The 24,631-nt window shown below is 37.9% G+C and overlaps 1 protein-coding gene across 1 annotated transcript in view; it reads left to right on the forward strand.

Annotated features, from left to right (window-relative positions):
- HPSE2 (heparanase 2 (inactive)) overlaps positions 1-24,631 on the forward strand; it is a 730,238-nt gene that overhangs the window by 506,623 nt on the left and 198,984 nt on the right. Inside the window, exon 7 of the mRNA XM_020996755.2 lies at positions 14,867-14,960. Coding sequence (XP_020852414.1) covers positions 14,867-14,960 — 94 coding nt within the window. The remainder of the gene's footprint in view (positions 1-14,866; positions 14,961-24,631) is intronic.

Consider the following 24,631-nt stretch of genomic DNA (forward strand, 5'->3'; position numbering starts at 1 on the left):
GCACCTTGAGGCCAGCAGAGTGTTCTCCTGCCAGTGACACCGAACCTAATCATTTTTATACATGCTTGTCCATCCTACAAAATTCTTCTACATGCCTTCCCATAAATCTGCTAGTGTGGGACCATATAGCATGTTAGGGGGTCTTCCTTATGTTCTCTTGACATTGTGCAGATGGATGCTGCAAATAGGCGATCAGCTGGGCCCAGTATGAAATGGGGAAAAGATGCCTTTTAACACAAATATTCTTCCAGTAATATTGTATCGCTATGAGTCCTGGAATACCCTAGAATTGAAGTTGAAGATCAAAAGCCAAGGAAATGGTACATGGTAGGTGTGAACAGGCTGCACCCATTACAAATGAGAAATCACTCCACAAAAGCAATGTAAAGGGTGTGAGAGAAATGTATGAGAGGGAGTAAAATGTACAGTTGAGGTTTTTTTAATCCTTATTTTTACAAATAATTAAATTGAGACCAAAAGGATAAAAGTGATGTATTCAAGGTCACAAAGCAGGGTAGTGACAGAGCATGGACTAGAACCTAGATATCCTGATTCAAAGTCCAGAGCTCTTACCCTCTACCCCACATTACCAAGCCTGGAAGGAGGTACAACTCAGGACATGGTGAGGCCAACAACAGGTCAGCTGGGATACAAGTGATAACAGCTATGACTCAGTCATAGTAAGAAAAATATCAGACCAAGAGACTAGAGCCCTAATCCCAGCTCTGTCACTAAATATCTTTGTGACCTCCAGTGGACAAGTCACTCAGCTTCTTCACCCCATCTATCTCCCAGGACCATGGGGATTGAATAAGAAAACAAATACAGGAGTGCCAAACATCAAGCAACTCATACAAAAAAGGTCTGAGTCATTAACCACAATGAACAGAACAAGGTTTAGCTCATGGGGAATTTGTGTGGTAGGATCAGGCATGCTGTTTTTAAAGAAGCCTCTTTTGAAAGTTGGAGTTGGAGTCAGAGACCTGAGTCTGAATCCTAAGTTCTACAGAGTATGAAATATGTGGCCTTTACCTCTCTTGGGCTCCATTTCCATGTGTGTTGTGATGTATGAAAAGTTCAAGAGACTTAGTTTCTGGGTAAGTAATCATTTTATTAATTATGGCTAACAAATACTTACTAAAAGAATGGTCGTTTGGCCTTCTCTCATAAACCAAAGACCTGCTTATATACCTTTGGAAGAGTGGGTGCTTCCAACAGGCAGCAGTCAACTCTGACTGGTTAACAATTAATGAGAGAATGGATATTATAAGGAGAAGTGGACCTATTCTAATGAGAGGCTAGGGGATGTGACTTTGATTATGTCACTCTTCCTCCCAGACCACCCCAGCCTAGGGCAATCTAGACAAAGGGTTTACCCTCACCCCAACCAAGCCTAAGTAGAACACAATGAGCCAGAATTTACCTAGATTAGATTCTTTTTACTCTTTAATCAGAACTGAGCTTCCCCAGTTGAGTGCCTCTGAACAAGATTGAGGAGAATCTTAAATCTAATCTCGTTATCAGCATTATTCTTCAGAAGCTGATTTGACCTAGTAGAGAATGAGGAAATAGGAAGGTAAAAATTCTGGCTCTCTCCAATATTAACAGTTGGTTATTTAATAATCATTTCTCTCAGTGTAAAATTAGCAGGTTAGACTTTCTGGTCTTTAAGATCCCTTCAAACTTGAATGATTGATGACTCTATGAACATGCCTGAGATGTTCATAGCTAGGGATGGAAGAGATTGTAGAAATTACCTAGTTCAATTTCCTCATATTATCAACTCAAAAAGGGGGAATCCTAAGAGGTTGAATAGCTTATGTGAGGCCATTCAGGTAGTAAGGATTGCTGCTGCCCTGTCGTAACCTGAATGCAAGTGGTCCAGCTGGTCTCCTCTCCCCTCTGGTAAGAATTTGTGCAGCTTTGCACTCACCTTGTCATTAGCTTTGGAGAAAGTTTCCTGTTAGAAACCTGTATTGAAAAGTGAGCTAGACCTTTCCTCTTATCTATGGCCAAGGGCCTTATCGAAAACAAAGAATGTGACCCCTGACAGACTGTTTATTTTGTATACAAAATAAATATAGGGACACAGTTGATGCTAAGAACATATTCCACCAATGAAACTTGTCCCTTCTTCATATCTACATCAAGGTCTTCCCTGTGGCAAAATCAGAACCAGAACCTTTCCTGAGTTCACAGTCATATGACATTAGAATTGAGAAGGACTTTAGATATCATGTAGTACAACCCACAGGTCACACATTTTGATCCTCACAACAATATCATGAGGGAAGAAGAGTGGTGGCTGTTGTTGTTGTTGTTGTTGTTGTTGTTTGGTGATATCAATAGTGTCCATCTCTTTTTGACCCCATTTGGGGTTTTCGTAGCAAAGATACTGGAGTGGTTTGCCATTTCCTTCTCTAGCTCGTTTGACAGACAAGGAAACTGAGGCAAACAGGGTTAAATGACTTGCCCAGGATCACATAGCTAGTAAGTGTCTGAATCCAGATTTGAACTCAGGAAAAAGAGTCTTCCTGACTTCAGGCGTGGTACTCTGTGCACTATGGCACCACCTAGCTGCCTCAAGAAGTATGATCTCCCTCTAGTATGACAGCCCACCTTACATCCATGTTCACCCATCCTTCATGACTCTTTCCATGTGAGGGGACTTGTCCAAAGTCATGAAGCAAGAGAATGAAGATCAGAGTCCAAGGTAGATCTCTGAACTCCCATCCTGGTAGTTTCACTTTCCAAATTAGCTTTTGCAAATAAAAATGGGATGAAATTATGCATGTAGAACTTGTCACCATTTACAGAGGTGCAGAAAAGTGCCCAATGCAAATGAACAAAATATTCCCAGATCTTCTGCAACTCTGCATTCAAACTGCATTCAAGTTTAAAGAGGAAATTTCCCGACAGAATCCTGTGCTGAGAATTACTCCCTGGTTGGCTCCCTTGGACTCATTAACACGTGTCCATTCTTTTCCCCCAATGTGCTCCTATGTTTTCTGCCTCACCAATTCCTTCTCCTTTCTTCATTTAAACAAATAAACCAACAGACATAGCAGCCAAGAAGGAAATTGGGAGCAGGCAGAACAGCTTAGTTTTAATGAGGCTACAACCAAATAATTATTGAATTGAATATGTGCACCTTTTCTTTTTTTCTTAGCTTGATCCCTACCTCATGAGGATTCACTGAAGTTGACTACACCTGAGCTTTCTCTCTCTCTATCTCTCCCCCTTTATATACATATACACACATATATGTACATATGTATACACACATGTGTATATATGCATATGTGTACAGATATGTGGAAACATATATGTATATGTGCATGTATATCTGTGTATGTATCTATATGTGTACATATATACATACACATACACACATACATATATATATACATATATATATACATATATACACACAAACACACATATACATATACATATATCACCAGGTTTCCTTTTATCTTTTTGGAAATTGTTCACAATAATTAGTGAGGAAGAGAAAGGAATAAGCATTTATTAAGTTCCTACTATGTTACCATGCACTGTGCTAAATGCTGGGAGAAGATTTACCTCTTCCAAACCCCATTTCCATTTCACTGGAGTCTTTATGGACTGGGGAGAAGGAGGAACAGATCAAAATGGTTGAATCCCTTTCAAGATTTTGAAAAATGCATTGCTACTTGGTATAATAGTATAGCTCACAGGAAAGGAAATCTAACTCCTCTTCTGTGGAACTATAAGATCAAGTAATTGAGAGGAACAGTGACCTAAGGCAGTGTTCCCCCAACCCTGGTTTATGGTAGATTTGTACCAGTTCAAAAGATGTTGACTACCAAATGTCCTAGCATAACACTTATAAAACTACTGACTCTTCTTCTTCCTTTTCCTTATCCCTTTTAATCTTCCTGCAACCTATTTCCCTGACTGCTGCCTCCTGGTTCTCTCCCCAGAGTCAGGGAGCACCACTGCAAAGGATAGAATAGTCTATCGTAGAGAAATTAGAGTATTGCATTACTGCGTAGTCTAGGCAGCATAGTGCCAAAGTACTGTATTAATCCATAACCTTGACATCTAGGTGGCCCAGCACACAGAGCTCCAGGCCTGAAGTCAGGAAGACCTGAGTTCAAATCCCAGCTAAGATATTTACTAGCTTTATGTAAGTCACTGATCCTATTTGCCTCAGTTTCCTCATCCTCAAAAAGAGAGAGATGGATCCGGTGGTCCCTAAATATATTTCCAACTCTAAATCTATGATCATTATAATCCCATCGTTTGTGTTGAGAAACACTGATCCATGACCCCGAGCACAGGGATTTGTGACCAGCCGCTGGCTATATTATAGAGCAAGTGAAAAATCTCCAAGTTGCCTTTTGTCACTGATAGTCCTATTTTTGTCACTCATGATAGAATGATGGAAGAGCAGGCTGGCAGTCGGATCTCTTGGCTCTAATTGTGATTCTTCCTGCTACTAATTAACATGTCCTTTGGCAAATCCCAAATTCTTGGGAATCATCTTCTGTGAACTAGAGAGTTGGCCTATATAGCCTTTAAACTTAGACTTTCCATTTATGACAACTCTGTAACTCTTAAGACACCTGCCAACATCCTTTTCCTGCCTTTTAGGAATCTTGACTTATTGTAGGTACCTAGTGTTTTCAGATTAGTGAGGAGAAAATTATTTCCCCCAACTACACCTAAGTCCTAATTAGCATGAACAATGAATCCCCCAGTCTTCAAATTTATGTTGCATATTGGCCCACTAGATGGTATGGAGGAAAAAGTGTTCATGAGTTCAAATGTGGCCTCAGATGCTTAATAGCTATATGACCCTGGACAAGTCACTTAACTTTGTCCCAGTTTCCTCATCTGTAAAATGAACTGGAGAAAGAAATGGCAAACCACTCCAGTATCTTTGCCAAGAAAACTCCAGTGGGGTCACTAAGAGTCGGACCCAACTGAAAAACAACTGAACAATATTTCCATTGGGCTAGAACCAATTATCATAGTTTACATATAATTCTAATTTAATATAATACAAAATCAAAGAATGTGACCACTTCTTGGGGTTTGTTATTCTCATTAGTCAGGACCTATTTATAGTTTCTCCATAACTCTCCTGGAAGCCTTTATACTTTAAGTGATTGTGGTATGGTGGAAAGAATGAATACAAGTCTAGGAAATGGGAGAACTGAGTTCTAGTCTTGATTTTACTGTGAACTACCCTCTAGGCATTTGATTTTGGACAAGTAAAGGCACCTCTCTGGGCCTGTTTTCTTTTCTTTATGATGAATAGATTGGAATAATAATCTTATTGCTAATGATGACTGGTGATGAGGAGGAGGAGGACAATGATGATGATGATGATGTTAAGTAGTGTGGTCTTTGTGGATAGAGGCCTGGTCTTAGAGTCAGGAAGACCTGGTTTCAGATCCTTCCTCTGACTCATACTGTGTGCCCAGACTCATTGTGTCTTAGTTATGTCTCCTATGTCTAAGTTAACTGTCTAAGACTGCAAGCTGTAGAACAGTTACTGCTGCTCCACATTGGTAGAGAGAGTTTGTTACACCAATGAAGACAAAGGTCCAGACATGATATGAGGATGAGGATGTTAAGTTCATTTTAGTTTGCCATCCCTTTCATGTGTAACACTGAGTCTGGGATTTTATGGCCTGGCTAGAGAGGACAATGCATAATATAAAGGAATGACTAACTAATAGTAAAGTTTCAGGAACTTGGGTAGGAGAGAGATTTCTACCAGGAGGACTATCCACTATCCTTCCCATTGTACTATACAGGCAGCCACTCCTCAGCCACAGTACAAAGTGAGGAGAATCTGTCAACCTGGCCTTTTGTCCCTGCTCTGCTCTCAGTAGTCTAGTCAACTAGTTCTCTCCCTGGGCCTCAGTTCCTTTCTCTGTAAAATGGTCAGAGAGATGATCTCTAAGGTTTCCAGCTGGAGGAGTCTGTAAAAATCTATGCTTAAGTACTTATTGCTGTCCAACCCAATAACTTGAACTAAAACCCTGGCCTTTTCTCTTCCTCATTTATGAAAGTGGAGGAAATGACACCTGCCTCCAATCTTTTCAGAAGAACTCTTTACAGCTTTGTAAAAAATAATGGAGCACTTAGTGATCTTTTCAGAAAGATGCTCTGTAAATGCCAGTGACCACGACCATATTAATTGCTTAACCCAAACTGACTCTTGGCTGCTATGAAACTTCCAAAGGCCAATTTCAGCCCTAGGAAAACATGGAAGTGTCTAACATATGATCTCAAGGGGAAATCCTTTCAAAACAGTCCAGAGGTTAATGGTTTTGTGATCCTTCCATGCACTGCTTTTCATAAAGAAAAAAACATCTGAGTTGACAGGACTGGAAAGTGAACTAGATAGAGGAAAATGGGACTCCATAGATCTTCTTTAGCTCTGAATAGGGTAAGGGCTTAATTTGAGAGGAAGAAAAACAATGCAAAGAGTCTTTTCTGGGAAATCACAGTATTCTGGTGGCTAAATATAGTCTTTGTGAAGTCTTAAAGTCCTTTACTTCCCACTCTTTCTCTTCCTTTTTGGTTATCTGACTGACACCAGGGCTGTCTAAAGCAGGAGAGAATGGTCATGCTTTTCTTTCCATCTTTTCCATTATACAACATGGCAACATGGGCCAGGTGACTTTTCCTTTCCATCACATTGTGTGGCGTGTAAAGCATCCTATGATTAGGAGATCCAAAGTAGTTACAATTCAGTAATATCTCAGCTATCTTCATTATAGGACATTTTGCACTCATCTAAATCATCAGAAGATCTGCCTTCATTCTAAGTCATTAATAAAAATGTTGACCAGCACAGGGCTGCTTCGCTTTTGTCTTTAAGCATTTAAATAAATGCATAGCATTTGACTGATTGAAGGACAGATCCTTGAGTTTCTCTCCTGTGGACCCCTCCATCTGGACATCAGTCTATTAGTGACCAAGCTTTGGATCTGTTTATTTGACAAGTTCCAGATTCATTGATTTGTATTATCATTTTGCATTCTTCCTTCCATCTTATTCAGAAGGTTAGCATGGGTTGTTGTTGTTGTCATTTTTCAATAATTCCCAACTCTCTGTGACCCCATTTAGAGTTTTCTTGCCAGAGATACTGGAATGGTTTGCCATTTCCTTCTCCAGCTCATTTTACAGATGAGGAACTGAGGCAAACGAAGTTAAGTCACACAGCTAGTAAGTGTCTGAGGCCAGATTTGAAGTCAGGAAGAAGAGTCTTCCTAACTCCAGCACTCTATCTACTCTACCACCTAGCTGGCCCAAAGGGCATGAAAGACTTTATTAGTTTGCTGAAGTCTGGGTCAATTATAGGACATCCTCCCAGCCTCCCCCAATCCACAAGCCTAGTGAGCCTATCAAAAAAATGAAATGAGATTAATTTTCCATAATCTCCATGGTACCATAGAAAGGGCACTGACTCTAGAGTCAGAAGGCTTGGGTTCAGATACTACTTCTGTTATTGATTACCTATGTGAGCCTAGGCAAATCATTTAACTTTCCTGGGCCTCAGTTTCCTCATCTATAAAATAAAGGGGTTGGATGAAAGGGCTTTGGGGGTCCTTCCCAGCTCCACATCTATGATCCTACGTGATCTTTGTGATCACTACTTCTTTTGGAGATGGTCACTGTTTAGATGTTTAATAATGCATTCTAGAATTTTGTGAGCAAAGTCCAGCTCATCCTTACTGGTGGTTTAGTGACTAGGGGTAGGGAACCTGCGGCCTCGAGGCCACATATGGCTTTCTAGGTCCTTGGGTGAGGCCTTTTGACTGAGTTCATGTTTTATGGAACAAATCAGTTTATTAAGGGGATTTGTTCTGTGAAGTTTGGATTTAGTTAAAGAGATGTAGAGGACCATATGTGGCCTTGAGGCCGCAGGTTCCCCGACCCTGAATCTTTAGCTATATGTCAGTTCTTTCAGTGTCCAGGCCCAGAGCTCAGTGACTTGAACTCATCATGAGCAACGTGGTGTTCTCTTATCTCTTTACTGTTATTGGATTTCTATTTCCTATTTGCCTTTTTTTGTTCTGTACTGTCTAATCCAAAGATAATTCTCCATAAGAAAAAAAGCAGAAGTAAAATTGAGTTGAATAGTTCTACGTTCTCTCTGCCATCTGATATTATCATTGCTTCTATCTCAAAGAATGCTCTGTTCCTTTCTTTGGTCTTTTTCTTTTCTGAGTATTGGGACACACTCGTCACCCCTTTTGTTCATCCCTGGCATCAGCTCATTCTGAACTTTACTGCCTTGCTCATTTTTTTTTTATAGAACTGTGCTATTCTTTTGTTTGGATTCTCCTTCACCTACCCCCACTATTATTTTCTGTGTGTGTCTTTTTTTAAATCAAAGTTTTATACTATAGAATATTTAATAAACTAAGGGATAGAGGTGATTACAACAGATAAAGATAAAATTTTGATTAATAAAATTGAAAAGTTTCTTTACAAACAAAATGTATCAAGGATAATAAAGGAAGCTGTTAAATGGGGAAAATATTAACATCAAATCTCTCAATAAGAGCTTGGTATAAGACAATTAATAGAAATATTCAAGCAAGAATCATTCCCAATGGTGGTTGGTCAAAATGAACACACGGTTCTCAAATGGATTACAAGCATTAACAATAATGTGAAAGAAAGCTCGAAATCACTAATAAGAAGACTTCAAATCAAAGCAACCCTGAGATTTCTCCTCATACCCAGAAAATTGCAAAGATGGTAAAAGACTGCAATAGTTAATATGTTGGAGGGACTATGGAAAGAAATGTGAATGCATTATTGGTTGAGCTGTAAAGTGGTACAGCTACTTCAGAGAGCAATTTAAAAATGGTCAAAAAAAAGTTGCCAAAACATCGACACCCTTTGATGTTAGAGATTCCACTGCTAGGCATATATTCCAAGGAACTTGTTGCTAAAAAGAAATACAAGTCAATATAAGTAGCAGACCATGAAGCTCATACCCTATCAGTAATAGAAGCAACACTATTTAAAAAAAAAGATTTTAAAAAGTGTATACCATAAATGACGAGCTATTTGTAGCACCATTCTTTGTGGTAGCAAAGAACTGGAAACAAAGTAGATGCTCTTTGGGGAATGGCTAAGAAAAATTTCATACATGAATGTAATGGAATATTACCGTACTGTAAGCAACAATGAATATGATGAGTAGAAGCATGGAAAGACACAAACTGATGCAAAATGAAGTAAGCAAAACCAAGAAAACTATATATACAATGACTATAACAATGTAAATGGAAAGAGCAAAAATCACAAAACAATTGAAATTGATGTTGCAAAATTGCAAAGAATAAACTGGGCCCCCAATGAAAAGACACTCTCCCACCTCAGCCTCACTACTGTGCAGACTGTGAGGGGAGTCCACAGGTGTGAAACATTGCAATATATTATCAGACTTCTTTGGCTTTTTGGGGGGTTGATTTCAGCCCCCTTTTCCTCCTCTTTTTCTTTTTTTAATTTTTTATGTGGGATAGATCTCTGGAAGAAGGTTGGGGAAGGAATAAAGGGGGAAATAAAGGCTATGTAAAAACAACAGATATCAATAAAATTTATTTTAAAAATAATTGTGCTATAAATACAGTGATGCTATAAGAAGTAAATGAGATGCATAGAGCTACTTGTTTCTGCACTTGCTTCTACACTATCCCCATAGTGCTGTGATTGTAGTTCTTGTGTCTAGTTTTATAAATTTTACATTTCTTTTCTCACTACCACTTAATCCTAACTGAGACAAAAATGGCAGCCACCTCTTCTTTCCAACAACTTAATGCCCCCTTCTAATTTGATGCTTCTTCTGCCATGACCAGCAGCTATAGTTCTGAACCTTGTAATGTTTACAAACTTAAAGAAGGTTGCTTTTTTGTTTTGTTTTCTCCCTTAACCTTGCATAACAAATTCAGAAAATAGAGATACATTTGCTTTACTTAGGGGGTTATTTGCTATTCTCACTTCTTGGGGGAGAGGGCAGAGATATTGCCTCTCTGTCTCAGAGAGCTTCCCCACAAAGTGCTGAGGTGTTTTCCCTACAGTAAACATAAAGTATCATTGTTTTTCAAGCTTTTCCAACTCAGGCTGAAATCTTGGCAGGGATCCTTTATTTTTTTAAATTTCCCTGTGTTTTGTGAGACCCAGCTGAGGCAAGGGGACAAGTAGAAAGATAAGCTATGTCCCCATAGCCATTTTGGAAGGTATTTAGTTTTTCCTTTCATATAGATATAAAAATGAAACCTAAATATCTTAACTCTCTCTGGTACAAGCCTTTGCTAATTATTAGCCGAATAAGCACATCAGATGCCTGACACAGAGCAATTTCAGGTATTGTTCTCTTATATTGAAAGGTTACCCATGTCCTTACCCTAAGTATTGCTGGTGCTGACAACGATGCATTCTTCCCCTGGGGAAAATGTTCAGGCTGCTTTTGCTGCTGGAAAGGAACATTAGCACATAATTCTTCTCCTTCTCCCCTTCACTTACTCCACCTCCCATTTCAACAATAAAATGTGTTAAAGAAAAAAAAATCAGGGGCCACATTGGCATATTATGGTACATAAAGCACATTAGTAACAATAAATAGAACATAAATTCCTCCGACAGGCACTTGTTAAGCACAGGATTTTATGTAATACCTCAGTGCTCAGAAAAAAAATGTAATAATATTTATAATTGATGAATGAGTCCTCTGAGTTATTACTATGAATTTTGATGTGACAGTTATCAGGTGACATCACTCATGTCCCCACAAAAGCATATCTTTCTTTTCAACATCCCCAACTTTAATTGTACTATATTGTATCTGTCTTTCAACAAACATTCATTAAGTACCTACTATGTGTCAGGCACACATGATTAATGAAGACTTGTTTCAGTGGGCCGGGGGGACATGGAAACCACTTTTTTTAAAAAAGGATTTATTTTTATTAATATCTTTAGTCTTTACATCATATTTCTTTCCAAATATATTCCTCTGACCCTCTCTACCCAACAAGTTATCTTGTGATAAAGATTAAAAAATAAAGAGGAAAAAATAAATCAGCAAAACTAATGAACATATCAACTACATCTGACTATCTATGCAGTATTCTATATCTTGAATCACCCCCTTTCTGTAATGAAAATAGGGAAGGAAAAAACTTTGTGGCACTGAACCTTTATACTCAAAGTCATAAACTGTCAGAACTAGAATTGGGGAGAAAAATCATAGAATTTAGCAATTCAATAGTTGTCAAAATTTCGAAAGATCTTCTAATACAAAGGTTTTTAATCTGGGGTCTGTGAACTTCTTGTATTTACATTTTGGTAATTTTGTTTCAATGTTATTGGTTTCTTTTGTAGTCTATGTGTGTTGTTTTTATGCATTTCAAAACATTATTCTGAAAAGGAGCCTCTACATATCTCCAGATTGCCAAAGGAGTCTGGGACACATACACAAGAGCTTTAAAAACTCTTAGACTAGTATGATCTCATTTTGAAGTCAAGGAAATCTTTGAATTGCCTGAATAGGCAGTTCAGGACTCTTAAGGAAGACAATCTTATTTTAAAGAAGGTAGAATAGAGAAACAAAGCTGTCACAAAGTAACTCTGAGGGAGAATGGTAAGGAATACTGCTTCTTGTACAAGCCCAAGGTAACCAATTTAGGGGGAGGGGCCAGCACCCATTTATAAACCTTTATAGGGACTCTTCAGTCTTCAACTGTGTTTGGATTAGAGGTGTCAGAGTAGATTTTATAGGTCTAACATAGTTTTCATAATTATTGTCTTGCTGAGGTTTCCCCCTTTTGGTGAGAAAGGCCCCAGTTTTATGGAATATCTGCCTTCCTCTAACATGCTGAGTGTTATAATTCTTAGCAGACTGTCTTCTCCTCCCCACAGTGCAGGAGGCGACAAAGTAGATGCGGAAATTCCTGAACATTGGGAAGTTGACTCTAATGCAATTACCTGAAATAAAAGAAGGGTCAGATAATAAGGGGCAAAGGTTTTTCCTTTTAAAATGAAGGGAGGGATAAATAAAACCAGCTGCCCTACAAAATAGCCACCTCTCCTCATTAAATATTTTAAAAGACTAATGAGCACAAGTGGCTAATTATGGTGAAATCCAAAGATGGAACCCAGAGGACCCAGCCTCTTGATCAGATCTCAGCTGGCAGGGAACCTAGGGAAATAGAGTCTTTTCATAGGTCAAAAGACCCTCACTTGCTGAGCTGAAAGCTAGGAATAAGTAGATGGATTAGAAGATTCCAATATTGGGGTCCATGTCATATCTGGTATAATGTAAAGAAACTCATAGTCTCTGGTCAGAGACCTTGGGTCCAAATGCCCACCTCAATGTTTGCTACATATGTGACCTTGGACAAATCATTTAATTGAAGTTGCCCTCCCTTTTCTCATCTGTAAAGTGAAGAGGGACCTCTGAGGTCCTTTACAACTCTATGAACACATGTCACTGTATGGCAGATTGGGAGACCTGTTAGAGACAGAGGTAAATAGTGGGAGGAAGTAGAATGGTCAGTTTTTAAAAGCTAAAATGCCAATTAATAAGGGAAAAGAAAAAAGTGGAATGCGTAGGTAAGTCATGGTCCAAGATTCAGAAAGTTTCATTAACCATTCTCAACTACCTTGCCAGGTGTGTGTTCTTCACTACCTAACTTCCTTTAAAAGATATAATCTCCTATAGTAAGAAATTAAACAGCTACTTGCACAGCACAAGTGTTTTACGTATATAAAATTTCTATTGTTTTATAAAGGGAGTTTCTACACACAAGGTGATAAAATCCATAAAAACTTCTTTTTTCCCTCCAATTATCAAGAATTTATTTTGTCTCTTTCTCTCTTCCCCTCCCATCCTTTCGGGCAGAAGGGGAAAAAAAGAAATGCAAAACACTCGTAACAAATAAACAATAGTCAGACAAAATAAATAGCCACATTGGCCATGTCCAAAAATATGGGTCTCGTTCTGCATATTAGTTCTTTACCTCTCTCTCATGAGGTGGTCAGCATGTTTCATCACTGGTACTCTAGAATCATAATTAATCATTCTACTTAGTCTTTCAGAATCATTTGTTTTTGCAATATTGATGTCATAGTATAAGTTGTTTTCCTGGTTCTGCTCACCTGACTCTGCATTAGCCTTCCCGTTTTCTCCTCCTTTTTCTTTTCCTCCTCTTCTTCCTTCTCCTTTTTCTCCTCTTCCTTCTTCCTTCTTTCTTTCTTTTTTCTTTTTCTTTTTTTTTTTGACAGGTCTTCCTCTGTCTCCTAAGCTGGAAGTGAAGTGGAAACTTACATGTAACTTTTTGACAGTGTTCCAAATTGCTTTTCAAGATGGCTGGACCAATTTGCATTCTCTTTTTCTGAAGCTTCTTCAACATTTTTCATTTTCTTTTTTTGTTAACTTTGCCATTATGATTGGTGTGAGATAAAACCTCAGAGTTTCTTTAATTTTCTTCTTTTTTTCAGCCAAAGACAAGGTTTATTAGAACATCCATCATATTGGGCAGACTCTTAAGGAGTCTGAACATTAATGAGCTATTGGCTAGATTTTAAGAATCTGAGCCTTTTAAGAAATGATGGGTGTGAGATAGAACCTCAGAGGTTCTTTAATTTTCAACTTTTAATTATTAGTAATTTGGAGAGGGTTTTTTTTAATTTGGCTACCAGTAATCTGGATTTTTTTTCCGTTGAGATCTGCCAGTTCATATCCTTTGACCTTTTATCAGTTAGGGAATAGCTCTTCTTAGATATTTGAATCAGTTCCTTATATGACTTATACTTATATGATCCCACTACTGATTAGCATGGAAGCTTTGACCTGCTCCATTTCCAAACTAGGCTGGTTTGAGTCTTCTTGGGCAACCCAGTGGCCCCCAGATCTTTGGGGCTCACCATATTGGTGCCAAATATAATTCAGACATCCAATTGACTTAGCCTACTTACAGCTAAGACCATCTGAGCTCAAGAGATCCACCAACCTCCATCTGTCCACTCTCACAGATTATATGCATGTTCCACTCTGCCCAGTTCTTTCTTTATTTCTTATAGTGTAAAAGTATTCCATTACATTCATATACCATACTTTTTTCCAGTTCTTTGTTACTACAAAAAGAGCTGTTATAAATATATATTTGTGCACATTTTAATCTATATCTATCTGCATATATACATAGATATAGATAGATAGATATACACATTGTACCTTTTCCTCTTTCTTTGGTCTATTTGGGTATAATCCTAATAAAGATATCACTGGGTTAAAGGGCATGAACAATTTAGTAATTTTGGGGGCAGCATTCAAAATTGCTTTTTAGAATGATTAGAAAGCTACATTAGGTAAAGAGCATATTTTGGGATTTTTCTACACATCTCTATATATTTTAAATTACTTTTAGTGACCAGGAGAAAATTAAGTACAAGTTCTTCCTACTCCAATTTGAAACTTTATTATGAAGCACGTCTTTAGGATAATTTTGTATGAAAGAACTGCTTTGCCTGAAACTATTCTCCATTGTCTAATTTTTATTATGATATTTTAAGCAGCTGTTGTATAATTCCACATATTTTATGGACTAAGGTTGAAAAATTACTGCACTAGGCCAGGTTGGAAGTAGAAATAGATAAGATAAGAAGTGTATGATTTTTCTTTTTAGAAAAATCTCAGAGGCAAAAGTTTAGTTAGAATGTAAGAGATCCCTTGGAATAGAACACTAGGTTTTCTTGGTCAAAACAAACGATCATGAATTAGGAAAAAATATTTGTGGTCCCCTGTGCTAGATTTTATCTAATTCCCCTTTTTTTTCCATTCTAGTTACTACATTGATGGCCGAGTGGTCAAGGTGATGGACTTCCTGAAAACACGTCTCTTAGACACACTCTCTGACCAGATTAGGAAAATTCAGAAAGTGAGTAAAAGGTATACTGGAATAAAGATAAGTGAGCCTCAGGGCGAGGCATGGGGAAATGGTCACAGTGTTAATATCTGTACATCAGGGGCAGGACAAGGTGAGACCAGAAGGAACTCTAGCACATTCTTCATGGGAAATTGGCCTTGAAAGAGACTCCTATCAGAGCCCCATTGTGTGGCATTTTGGGTCGGGGGTGGGATTTGTTGTTATTTTAGTGTTTGAGTTGCCCAAAGTTAATTGTAATTAACAAACCTACTTCAATGAATAAGCAGATGAATGGCATACATTTCTATAATGGAGCCTTTTCACGAAATTGTGATTTGAAAGGTGTACTCCATTCATTCAGCAGACATTTATTAAGTACCTACTGTGTGTAGAGTCTGTGCTAGATGCTTGGGGAGGTACAAAGTTTAGCTAACGCATGGACCCTGCCCTCTTGGCTATTAAAGTAAATAGGTAGATAAATCACAAACATGGGTAACAATAATACACAATATTAATTGAAACCACCTTAGAGTTGCAAACCAAAGTACCCTCTGAGGTCTGAAGAAGGAAGTTGTTTCCTTAGAGTTTTACTGTTGGTCTTGCCTTCATGTCAGTCTTTGACTAAGAAAAATATAAGATAATAAATTTGCCCAAAGGGAGAAGTGGAAGCTGTGTGTCATGTCTCATAACAGAAGTAGCACTGGCCTTGGAGTTAGAAGACTTGGGAGTGATTCAGGCGCTGGCACATACTAGCTAGATGACCTTGGACCTCTTGAGTCTTCATTTCTTCATCTATAAAATAGGAAGATAGCATTTGCATAGCTTACTTCCTGGGTACAAATGAGTGGTGAGAATGAAAATAATTTGGGATTAAAAAGGGATTTATTGAATGCTATTATGAGTTATATTATCAGGCTATAAACCTTTTTTTTCCCCTTAAGCCATAATACTGTGTGCCTGCAATATATCTGTGTTGCTACTAGATGGGGTTCTTTCAACTTTGGGAGCAGAAATCAAGAGAAAACTGATTGTCCGATGGGAAATAGACCTCTAAATTTGGTATATAGTCACTTTCTTAGGGTAACTAGGTGGTATAGTGGATAGAGTGCCAGACCTGGAGGAAGGAAGACTTATCACCCTGAATTCAAATCTGGCCTCAGACACTTGATCCCGTTTACCTCAGTTTCCTCATCTGTAAAATGAGCTGGTGAAGGAAATGGCAAACCACTCCAGTATCTATGCCAAATGGGGTCACAAAGAGTTGGAAACAACTGAACAACAATAACTACTTTCTTAAGCAAATTAAATGATTAGTTGGGAAAATAGAACTTTATAACTTGCATATGATTAAATGTGAAAGGAGATTCCATTTGGAATAACAGTATAAAAGGATCTAAGATCTAGATTCATGAAGTGCCCAATGTAATTAATACTATACATGGTTTATGCTGATTAGCAGGATTGGAATTTTTCCTACTGCATGTAAACACATGACTGTTTTTGGAATATCTGATAAAGGACCCATGTAGGGTCCCATTCCATAAGCTTCTTCAATTTCATTGAACAACTAAGTGTCTACCATGTGCCGGGCATTGTGGGTACTCAGATGGAAATTTTTTAAAAATAGTATTTTCTCTCTAGAAGCTTATACTCTACTAGAGAATGTGTGTAAATATAAGGTAAGTAAATACAATATCAATTAAAAATTTTTAACATTTTTATTTAAAGTTTTGAGATCCAAATTCTTTCCCTCCCCTCCCCTTCTCCTCTCCCTCCTCCCTGAGACAGTAAGCAATCAGATATAGATTTTACAAGTGTGATTATGTAAAACATTTCCATGTTAGTCATTTTGTACACAAAGATGTGAATAAAAGAAAAAAATGAAAGAAAGTAAAAAATAGTATACCTCAGTCTATATTCAAGTAATATCAGTTCTTTCTCTGAAGGGAGATAGTATGCTTCATCATCATTGGTCCTTTGGGATTATCTTGTATCATGGTATTGCTGAGAATAGCTAAGTCATTCACAGTTCTTCATCAAACAATATTGCTGTTACTGTGTGTTGTGTCTACTGGTTCTGTTAACTTCACTATGCATCAGTTCATGTAAGTCTTTCTAGGATTTTCTGAAATCATCCTGCTTATCATTTCTTACAACACAGTAATATTCCATTACAATCACATACCACAGCTTGTTTTGCCATTCCCCAATTGATGGGTATCTTTTTGATTTCTAATTCTTAACTACTACAAAAAGAGCTGCTATGAATATTTTTGTACAAATAGGTCCTTTTCCCTTTTTTTTGTAGACCTAGTACAGGTATTGCTGGATCAAAGTGTGTGCACAGTTTTATAGTCTTTTGAGCATAGTTGCAAATTGCTCTCCAGAATGGTTGAATCAGTTCACAATTCCACCAACAGTGCATTAATGTTTGAGTTTTCCATCCCCTCCAACAATCAACATTTTCCTTTTTTGTCATATTAGTGACACTGATAAGTGTAAAGTGGTACTTCAGAGTTGTTTTAATTTGCATTTCTCTGATCATAGTGATTTAGAGCATTTTTTCACATTACTATAGATAGTTTTGATTTCTTTGTCTGAAAACTACCTGTTCATATCCTTTAACCATTTATCAAATGGGGAATGACTTATATTTTTGTAAATTTGACTCCATTTTCTATATATTTGAGGAATTAGGCCTTTATCAGAGATACTTGTTGCAAAATTTTTTCACAGTTTCCTGCTTTCCTTATAATTTTGGTTGTATTGGTTTTGTTTGTACAAAAACTTTTTTAATTTTATATAATCAAAATTATCTATTTCACATTTTCTAATGTTCTCTATATCTTCTTTGGTCCTAAATTCTTCCCTTATCCATAAATCTAACAGATAAACTATTCCATGCTCTGTTAATGAATGTGCTTATGGTATCATGCTTTATGTGTAAACCATGTACCCATTTTGACCTTATCTTGGTACACGCTATAAAATGTTGATCTGTACCTAGTTTCTGCCATACTATTTTCCAGCTTTCCTAGCAGATTTTCTCAAGTAATGAGTTTTTGTTCCAGAAGCTTAGATCTCTGAGTTTATCATATACTAGATCATGCCTTCTTAACTTGCAGTCTTAGTTGGTGTTGAGTGGCCTGAGGGCATGCACAGTGCAAAGTGCACATCCTTTGTGTTCAGAACCAAGGCTTCAGTGAAGTTGTAGATGCAACACAGGCGGCAAGCGCTCCCAAAAATACCTCGGATTCATTACATGTTTGATTTTTAATTAGTTTTTGGTTGTTGCACGTTCGGAAACTTTTTACTGTTGCCAAATTTTTTCGGACCCCATATCAGATCATGACCCACAGTTTAAGAAGCACTATACTAGATTACCATGGTTATTTACTACAATGTAATTTGTACCTAATATATTCCACTGATCAACTACTCTATTTCTTAGCCAGTATTAGATTGTTTTGATAATTACTGCTTTTAATACAGTTTGAGATCTGATATGGCTAGACCATCTTCTTTCTCATTTTTTTCATTGATTTCCTTGATATCCTTAGGCTTTTTGTTCTTCCAAATGAATTTTATTATTATTTTTTCTACCTCTGTAAAGTAATTATAAAATTTTATAATATAAAATAAAGTAATATAGTATAATATATAACACATGTGATATAATGTAATATAATATATAATAATATAAATTATAAATAATAAATTCTGCTCCAGCCCCTTAACCTTTACCCTGTGTGTATCTCTCTGCTTAAAATGTGTTTCTTGTAAACAACATATTGTAGGATTCTGGTTTTTAATGCATTCTGTTATCCACTTTCATTTTATGGGTGAATTCACTGTATTCACATTTATAGATATGATAACTGTGTATTTCCCTCCATGCTATTTTTCACTTGTTTATCTCCCCTCTCTCTTATTCCCCCTTTCCCTCCTCACAAGCGTTTTACTTTTGATTACAGCTTTCCTCAGTATACCCTCCTTTTCATCAGTCCTCCCACTCTGTCTTCTATTATCCCTATTCCTTTTTACTTCCTTACAAGGTAAGATAGATTTCTATATTCAACAGAGTGTGTATATTGTTCCATCTTTGAGCCACTTTTGATGAGAATAAGGTTTAAACTTTGCCCACCACCCTCCCCTCATTTCCCCCTCCATTTTAATAGCCCTTTCTTGCCTCTTTTATTTGAGATAATTTATCCCATTCAATCTCCCCATTCTTTCTCTGAGTGTAATTTTCTTTCTCACCCTTTTATTTTGTTTTTTGGTGTATCAACCTATCAAAGTCACCTTATATCCACACCCTCTGTCTACATATACTCCCCTCTAATTGTTCTAATAGTAATAAAGTGGTTAAGAGTTATAAATATTATCTTGCCATATAGAAATATAAACAGTTTAACTTTATTAAATTTCGTATGTTTTCCGTTTCTTGTTTCTTTTTTACCTTTTTATGTTTCCTTTGAGAAGAGGTGGGGAACCTGCCCTTGACTCTCATATTTGGAGGTGAAAATTTTTTTATTCAGCTCTGGCCTTTAATTAGAAATTCTTGAAAATCCTCTATTTCATTAAATGTCTATTTTCCCCCTGAAAGATTATATTCAATTTTGCTGGGTAGGTGATTCTTAGTTGTAATCCTAACTCCTCTGTCTTCTAGTACATTATATTCCAAGCCCTTGGGTTCTTTAATGTGGAAGCTGCCAAATCCTGTGTAATCCTGACCATAGCTCTAGGACATTTGAATTGTTTCTTTTTGGCCATTTGCAATACTTTCTCCTTGATCTGTGAGCTCTGGAATTTGGCTATGATGTTCCTGGGAGTTTTCATTTTGGGATCTCTTTCAGGTGGTGATTGGTGGATTCTTTCAACTTCTGTTTTGCCCTCTGGTCCTAATATGTAAGGGCAGGATTTTTTGATAATTTTTTGAAAGATGTTGTCCAGGCTTTTTTTTTTTTAATCATGGCTTTCAGGTAATCCAATAATTCTTTTTTAAATCTCTCCTGGATCTATTTTCTAGGTCAGTTGTTTTTCCATTGAGAAATTTCACATTTTCTTTTTTTTTTACTTTTCAAATTTTGTTTTATTGTATCTTGATGTTTCACAGAGTCATTAGTTTCCACTTGTTCAATTCTAATTTTTTGTTTTGTGAGGCATTTGGGGTTAAGTGACTTGCCTAGAGTCACACAGCCAGTGAGTGTTATGTGTCTGAGGCCGCATTTGAACTCAGATTCTCCTGCCTCCAGTGCCAGTGCACTACCTACTGTGCCACCTAGGGGCCCCTAATTCTAATTTTTAAGGAATTATTTTCTTCAGTGAGTTTTGTACTTTCTTTTCCATTTGGGCAATTCTGTTTTTTAGGGAGTTTTTTTAGGGAATTATTTTCCTTGGTAAATTTTTTAATATCTTTTCCCATATTATTGACTATTTTTTCATGATTATCTTATACTACTTTCTTTTCCAATTTTTCTTCTACTTCCCTAATTTGCTTTTTAAAATCCTTTTTAAGCTCTTCCAGGAATTCTTTTTGGGCTTGAAACCAAATTACATTTTTCTTTGAGGCTTCACATGTAGCCTCTATTGTCCTCCTCTAAGTTTATGACATGATCCTCCCTTTCAGCATAGTAACTTTCTATAGTCAAGACCTTTTTTTGTTGTTTTTTGTTTTTGTTTTTTAGGGGGTTTTGCTAATTTTTTTCTGCCTTTTTTTGTGACTTCGTGTTTTTATGTGACAGTTGGACTCTGGTCCTACATTGTTCCAAGTTTTTTGTTTTTTTTTACTGGGGCTGTGGGTATTACTGCTGTCTTTCACTGGGCTTCAAGGCTTAGCTGTTTGCTTTATCTGGAGGGTAGGCTTCCTTTCTAGCTTGTACTGTGGGGTGGAGCCTCTCCATTGGCCTCCCTTGAGTGTTGATTGCTGGTCAGCTGCTGGTCAGCTCCAGGGGTGAGGCCTTTCTGCTGGGTTCCTATGGTGACAGTCTTTCTGGTGGCTAGCCCTGGAGGAGGGATCTTGTTGCTTATCTGCCCCAGGCGTGGGGTCCTGCTGTGGGTTGCTATGGAAACAGAGTCTCTCTGCTGGTAAGCTCCAGGGGTGGGGTCTCACTGTTGGCCAGCCTGGCAGAGGGACTTCACTACTGATGAGGGGTCAAGGCCTCACTGGTGGCTTGTGCTGAGGGGATCACTAGGGTGAGGCCTCCCTGTGCTGCACAGACTGCTGGCTAGCCTAGGGGGCTGCTGGTTTGCAGGAGGGCGGGGCCTTGCTGATGGATTTCCCCATGCTTGAAGCCTTGCTGCAGGCCGCCTGAAAATGATACATATTCCAAGCATGGGAAATAGCCTATGAGCCTTTGCAAAGGCGTGGAGACAGAAGGTGGAATGGCCAGTTGGCCAGTTGGAATGGGTTGTAGAGTGTTGTCAAGAGGAATACGAATCTGGAGAGGGAGGCCAGAACCAACTTGTGAAGGGTTTTCAGTGGCAGGGTAAGATTTTTGTGTTTTATCCTAGTAGTTACTAGAGGGAACCAGCAGAGATTTTTGAGCAGCAGAGCAACATGGTCAGACCTGTACTTTAGGAAGATAATTTTGAATGTCCCCTCCAATGTGGTAAGCACTTGAATAAGCTCAAAGACTGGGAAATACCAGAATGCACTAGTTTTAGAAAGCAGCAGTCAGCAGTAGGCCATCATGTAACTCTGTTACCCAGCACATACCAAAAGCATGGAGTTTTACCAAATATCTTCTGCCTTCTTTGTAAAACCTAGTTGTAGAGTCTTCTCCACTGTCACTTTGAGTTACTTTTGGCATAATTTAGCCAACTGTAACATTGACAGAAGTCTCATAATGTGACTTTAGCAACTTCACCAAAGCACCACTCCCATTAAGGAATTTGATTAAAGGATGAAACCACATAGTTTATGAGGACAATTTTTATTCAAATGCTTCTTTATTGAAAACCCAGTTGGCTTATCCTCAATTAGGTCCCATAAAATATCTTATCCTTCTACATGATAGATATGGTCCTGTTGCCCTTTTACTCATAGAGCTGTCATCTATGACTATTTCAAAGAGGAGCCTATAACATTAATTATTCAAGATACTCAAAATGATTCATAGAATGGTAGAAAGGAAAGAGCACTGACTCTGTGGTCAGAAGTCCTGTATTTCAATTAAACCTCTGACACCACTTGTGTGACCTTGAAAAGGTTGCATAGTGTCTCTAGCATGTCTAAGAAGCCTGGGTCTTCCATGTCTTCATCTGAAACATGAGGAGGATAAATCTAGATCTCAACTCTAGAATTATGATTTTATGATATAACTCGCCTATACATGTTCTCCATTCTCCCTACATATTTCACCTTCTACCTCAATGTCTTTGTCCAGGTAGTCCCCCATTGCTGGAAAACATACCCTCCTCCAATCCACCTTATAGATTTTTAGCTTCCTTCAAAGCATAGTACAATTACGAGTCCTTTTCTGATTTTCCTTCAACTCAGTAGTCAGTGTTCCGTCTCTCTTGAAATTGCGTTGTATATGTATTCTCTTTTTACTCAAATAGGTACAGAATATCACAGAATTTTAGAAGTGAAAGGGATCTCAGCAGCCATCTAATCCAGTTTACACCTGAAAAGAAATCCTTTCTACAGACCACCAGTGAGTGTATCTTTACAATGGGTCTGTCCAAGGAATTTGTTTATCTTAAAGGTGAACACTAACATAAAGGACATTTTTTTTATTCAAACTGAAGAAACTAAACTGTCACTAAAATTAAACAGAAATTGTAACTAGACTTTACTAAAAATAGAGACTTGGCAAAGAGCTTCTTTCAATCAAACCCTTCCCCTTTCCTTAAAATACCAATTTGCCTTTTCAACTTTATCTGTTTGGCTCAAAACATTTTCCAATAGCCCTGCCATGAAGGGCCTTACTGGAATTTAAAGAATTAGTCACTAGAGAAACAGGTTTTTTAAATTTGTAATTTAAACTGTTTTGCCTTTTGTACCAATCAGTGGCCCAAAGCTGTGTATTAAGACTGAGCTATGTGAAAAACAAACTGAGGGAGAAGTCAAAGGGAAAGAAAATGTCTGGGTTTTGGTGTTTTATTTTTTTTTCCTGGCCTGGCTATAGCCAATGGGAATCACTAGGCAGGAGCAAGTACCTCCTTTGGAACCGGAAAGAGGAGGACACACAGCCTAGCTGGGCTCCACCAAGCAGAAGTACCCTTGGAGCAGGAGAAGCAGCACCGCCTGGTATACCCTTTCCTTCTTCCCACACCAGAGCTTCACAGAAATGGCAGAAGGGAAATGGAAGAAAGAAGCAGGAGTAGTAGCAGTGGAGGATGTGTCCACCAGAAGCCCCCCTAAAACTGAGAAAAGGCAGCTCCAAGATGGCAAGAGGGTTGGCTAGCACATTACAGTGTGCCTGGGCACACCTCACGTAGTGTGTGTGCGCAGGATGCTAATCCTATGTAATCCTTTCCAGTTTGGGACAAGTATCTAGCCAGTAGAATATAATGTCAGTGAAAGCAAGAACTGTTTCATATTTGTCTTTGTATCGGAGCTTAATAAATGTTTCTTAAATGTTAATAAATGTTTTTTTTAAACATTAAGTGTTTTCCTTACAAGGAAAACCTCAAAGAAATGTTTGATGGGCTGTAAATAACCAACCAATCAGCAACAAGTATTAAAACATGTGTATCTATTTTGTCCAAAGTGTATCCTGAAAATTACAAATGGAGACAACCAAGGCCACAGTTACAATTGAGATTTTGCCACAATTAAAGGTGCTTCTTAATTGATCGACCAATTCCATGGAAGGCAATGGCCCTAATTCCCCTTAAATTTTTTTTTAAATTCCATTTGCTATATGCTTCCTCCCACTCTGCACCCTAGCACCTCTAATCTGGGCAGAAGTTGGACTGCTATCCATTATAGCCCATGTCCATGGGCCTGTAATCAAGTCCTTTAAAAAAAATTGAATTTCCCATGAGAACTATCAATTGGATCTCCTCAATTGGACTCCCATCAATTAGAGCCCTTGTCCATGTGAACATAATCCAATCCTTAAAGAAACTGCAAGTTTCCCATGAGAACAGCCTGTCAAAATGATGCTATGTCCTGCCACAGAACTAGAAATTTGGGTTTATAAATACCATAGACAGTTTCAACTCTCTTCCCTCTCCACTGACTCACCAGCCATTTCCCAAACAGTCACATGCCTAGATCTAAACACTAAGCAGACACAGACAGGCTGGTGATTCTTCGTACTACACAATTTCCAGATGATATGAAATGATATGAAGTCATGACAGTTGATCATTTGATGCCTGGTCAGTCTTTTCTAAGTTCACACAAATGTTTCTGGTGGTCTGTTTCCAAACAGTGCCCACTGGCAGGATTAAAGACAGAAACAACTGAACTCCCCTAGCCCAGAACATGTGGGTCCTGGATGTCAAACCTTACATGAGATTGTTTTTTTTTTCTTGACTCTTGTATCAGAGGCTTCACCAGAAGACTCTGGTTGGTGATTTTTAACTCTAGAGGAATTGTCCAAATTATATTAAACCTCTCTGGGACTCGATTTCTTTATCTGCCAAAGTAAGAGGTTAGCTTGTATTGCCATTAAGATTCATTCCAGCTCTAAATGTGTGATGCTTATAGCAAGTTCTATGAAATTATC

This window comes from Phascolarctos cinereus, unplaced genomic scaffold, assembly GCF_003287225.1.
Source record: "Phascolarctos cinereus isolate Bilbo 61053 unplaced genomic scaffold, phaCin_HiC Scaffold_3;HRSCAF=262, whole genome shotgun sequence".
NCBI lineage: Eukaryota > Metazoa > Chordata > Mammalia > Diprotodontia > Phascolarctidae > Phascolarctos > Phascolarctos cinereus.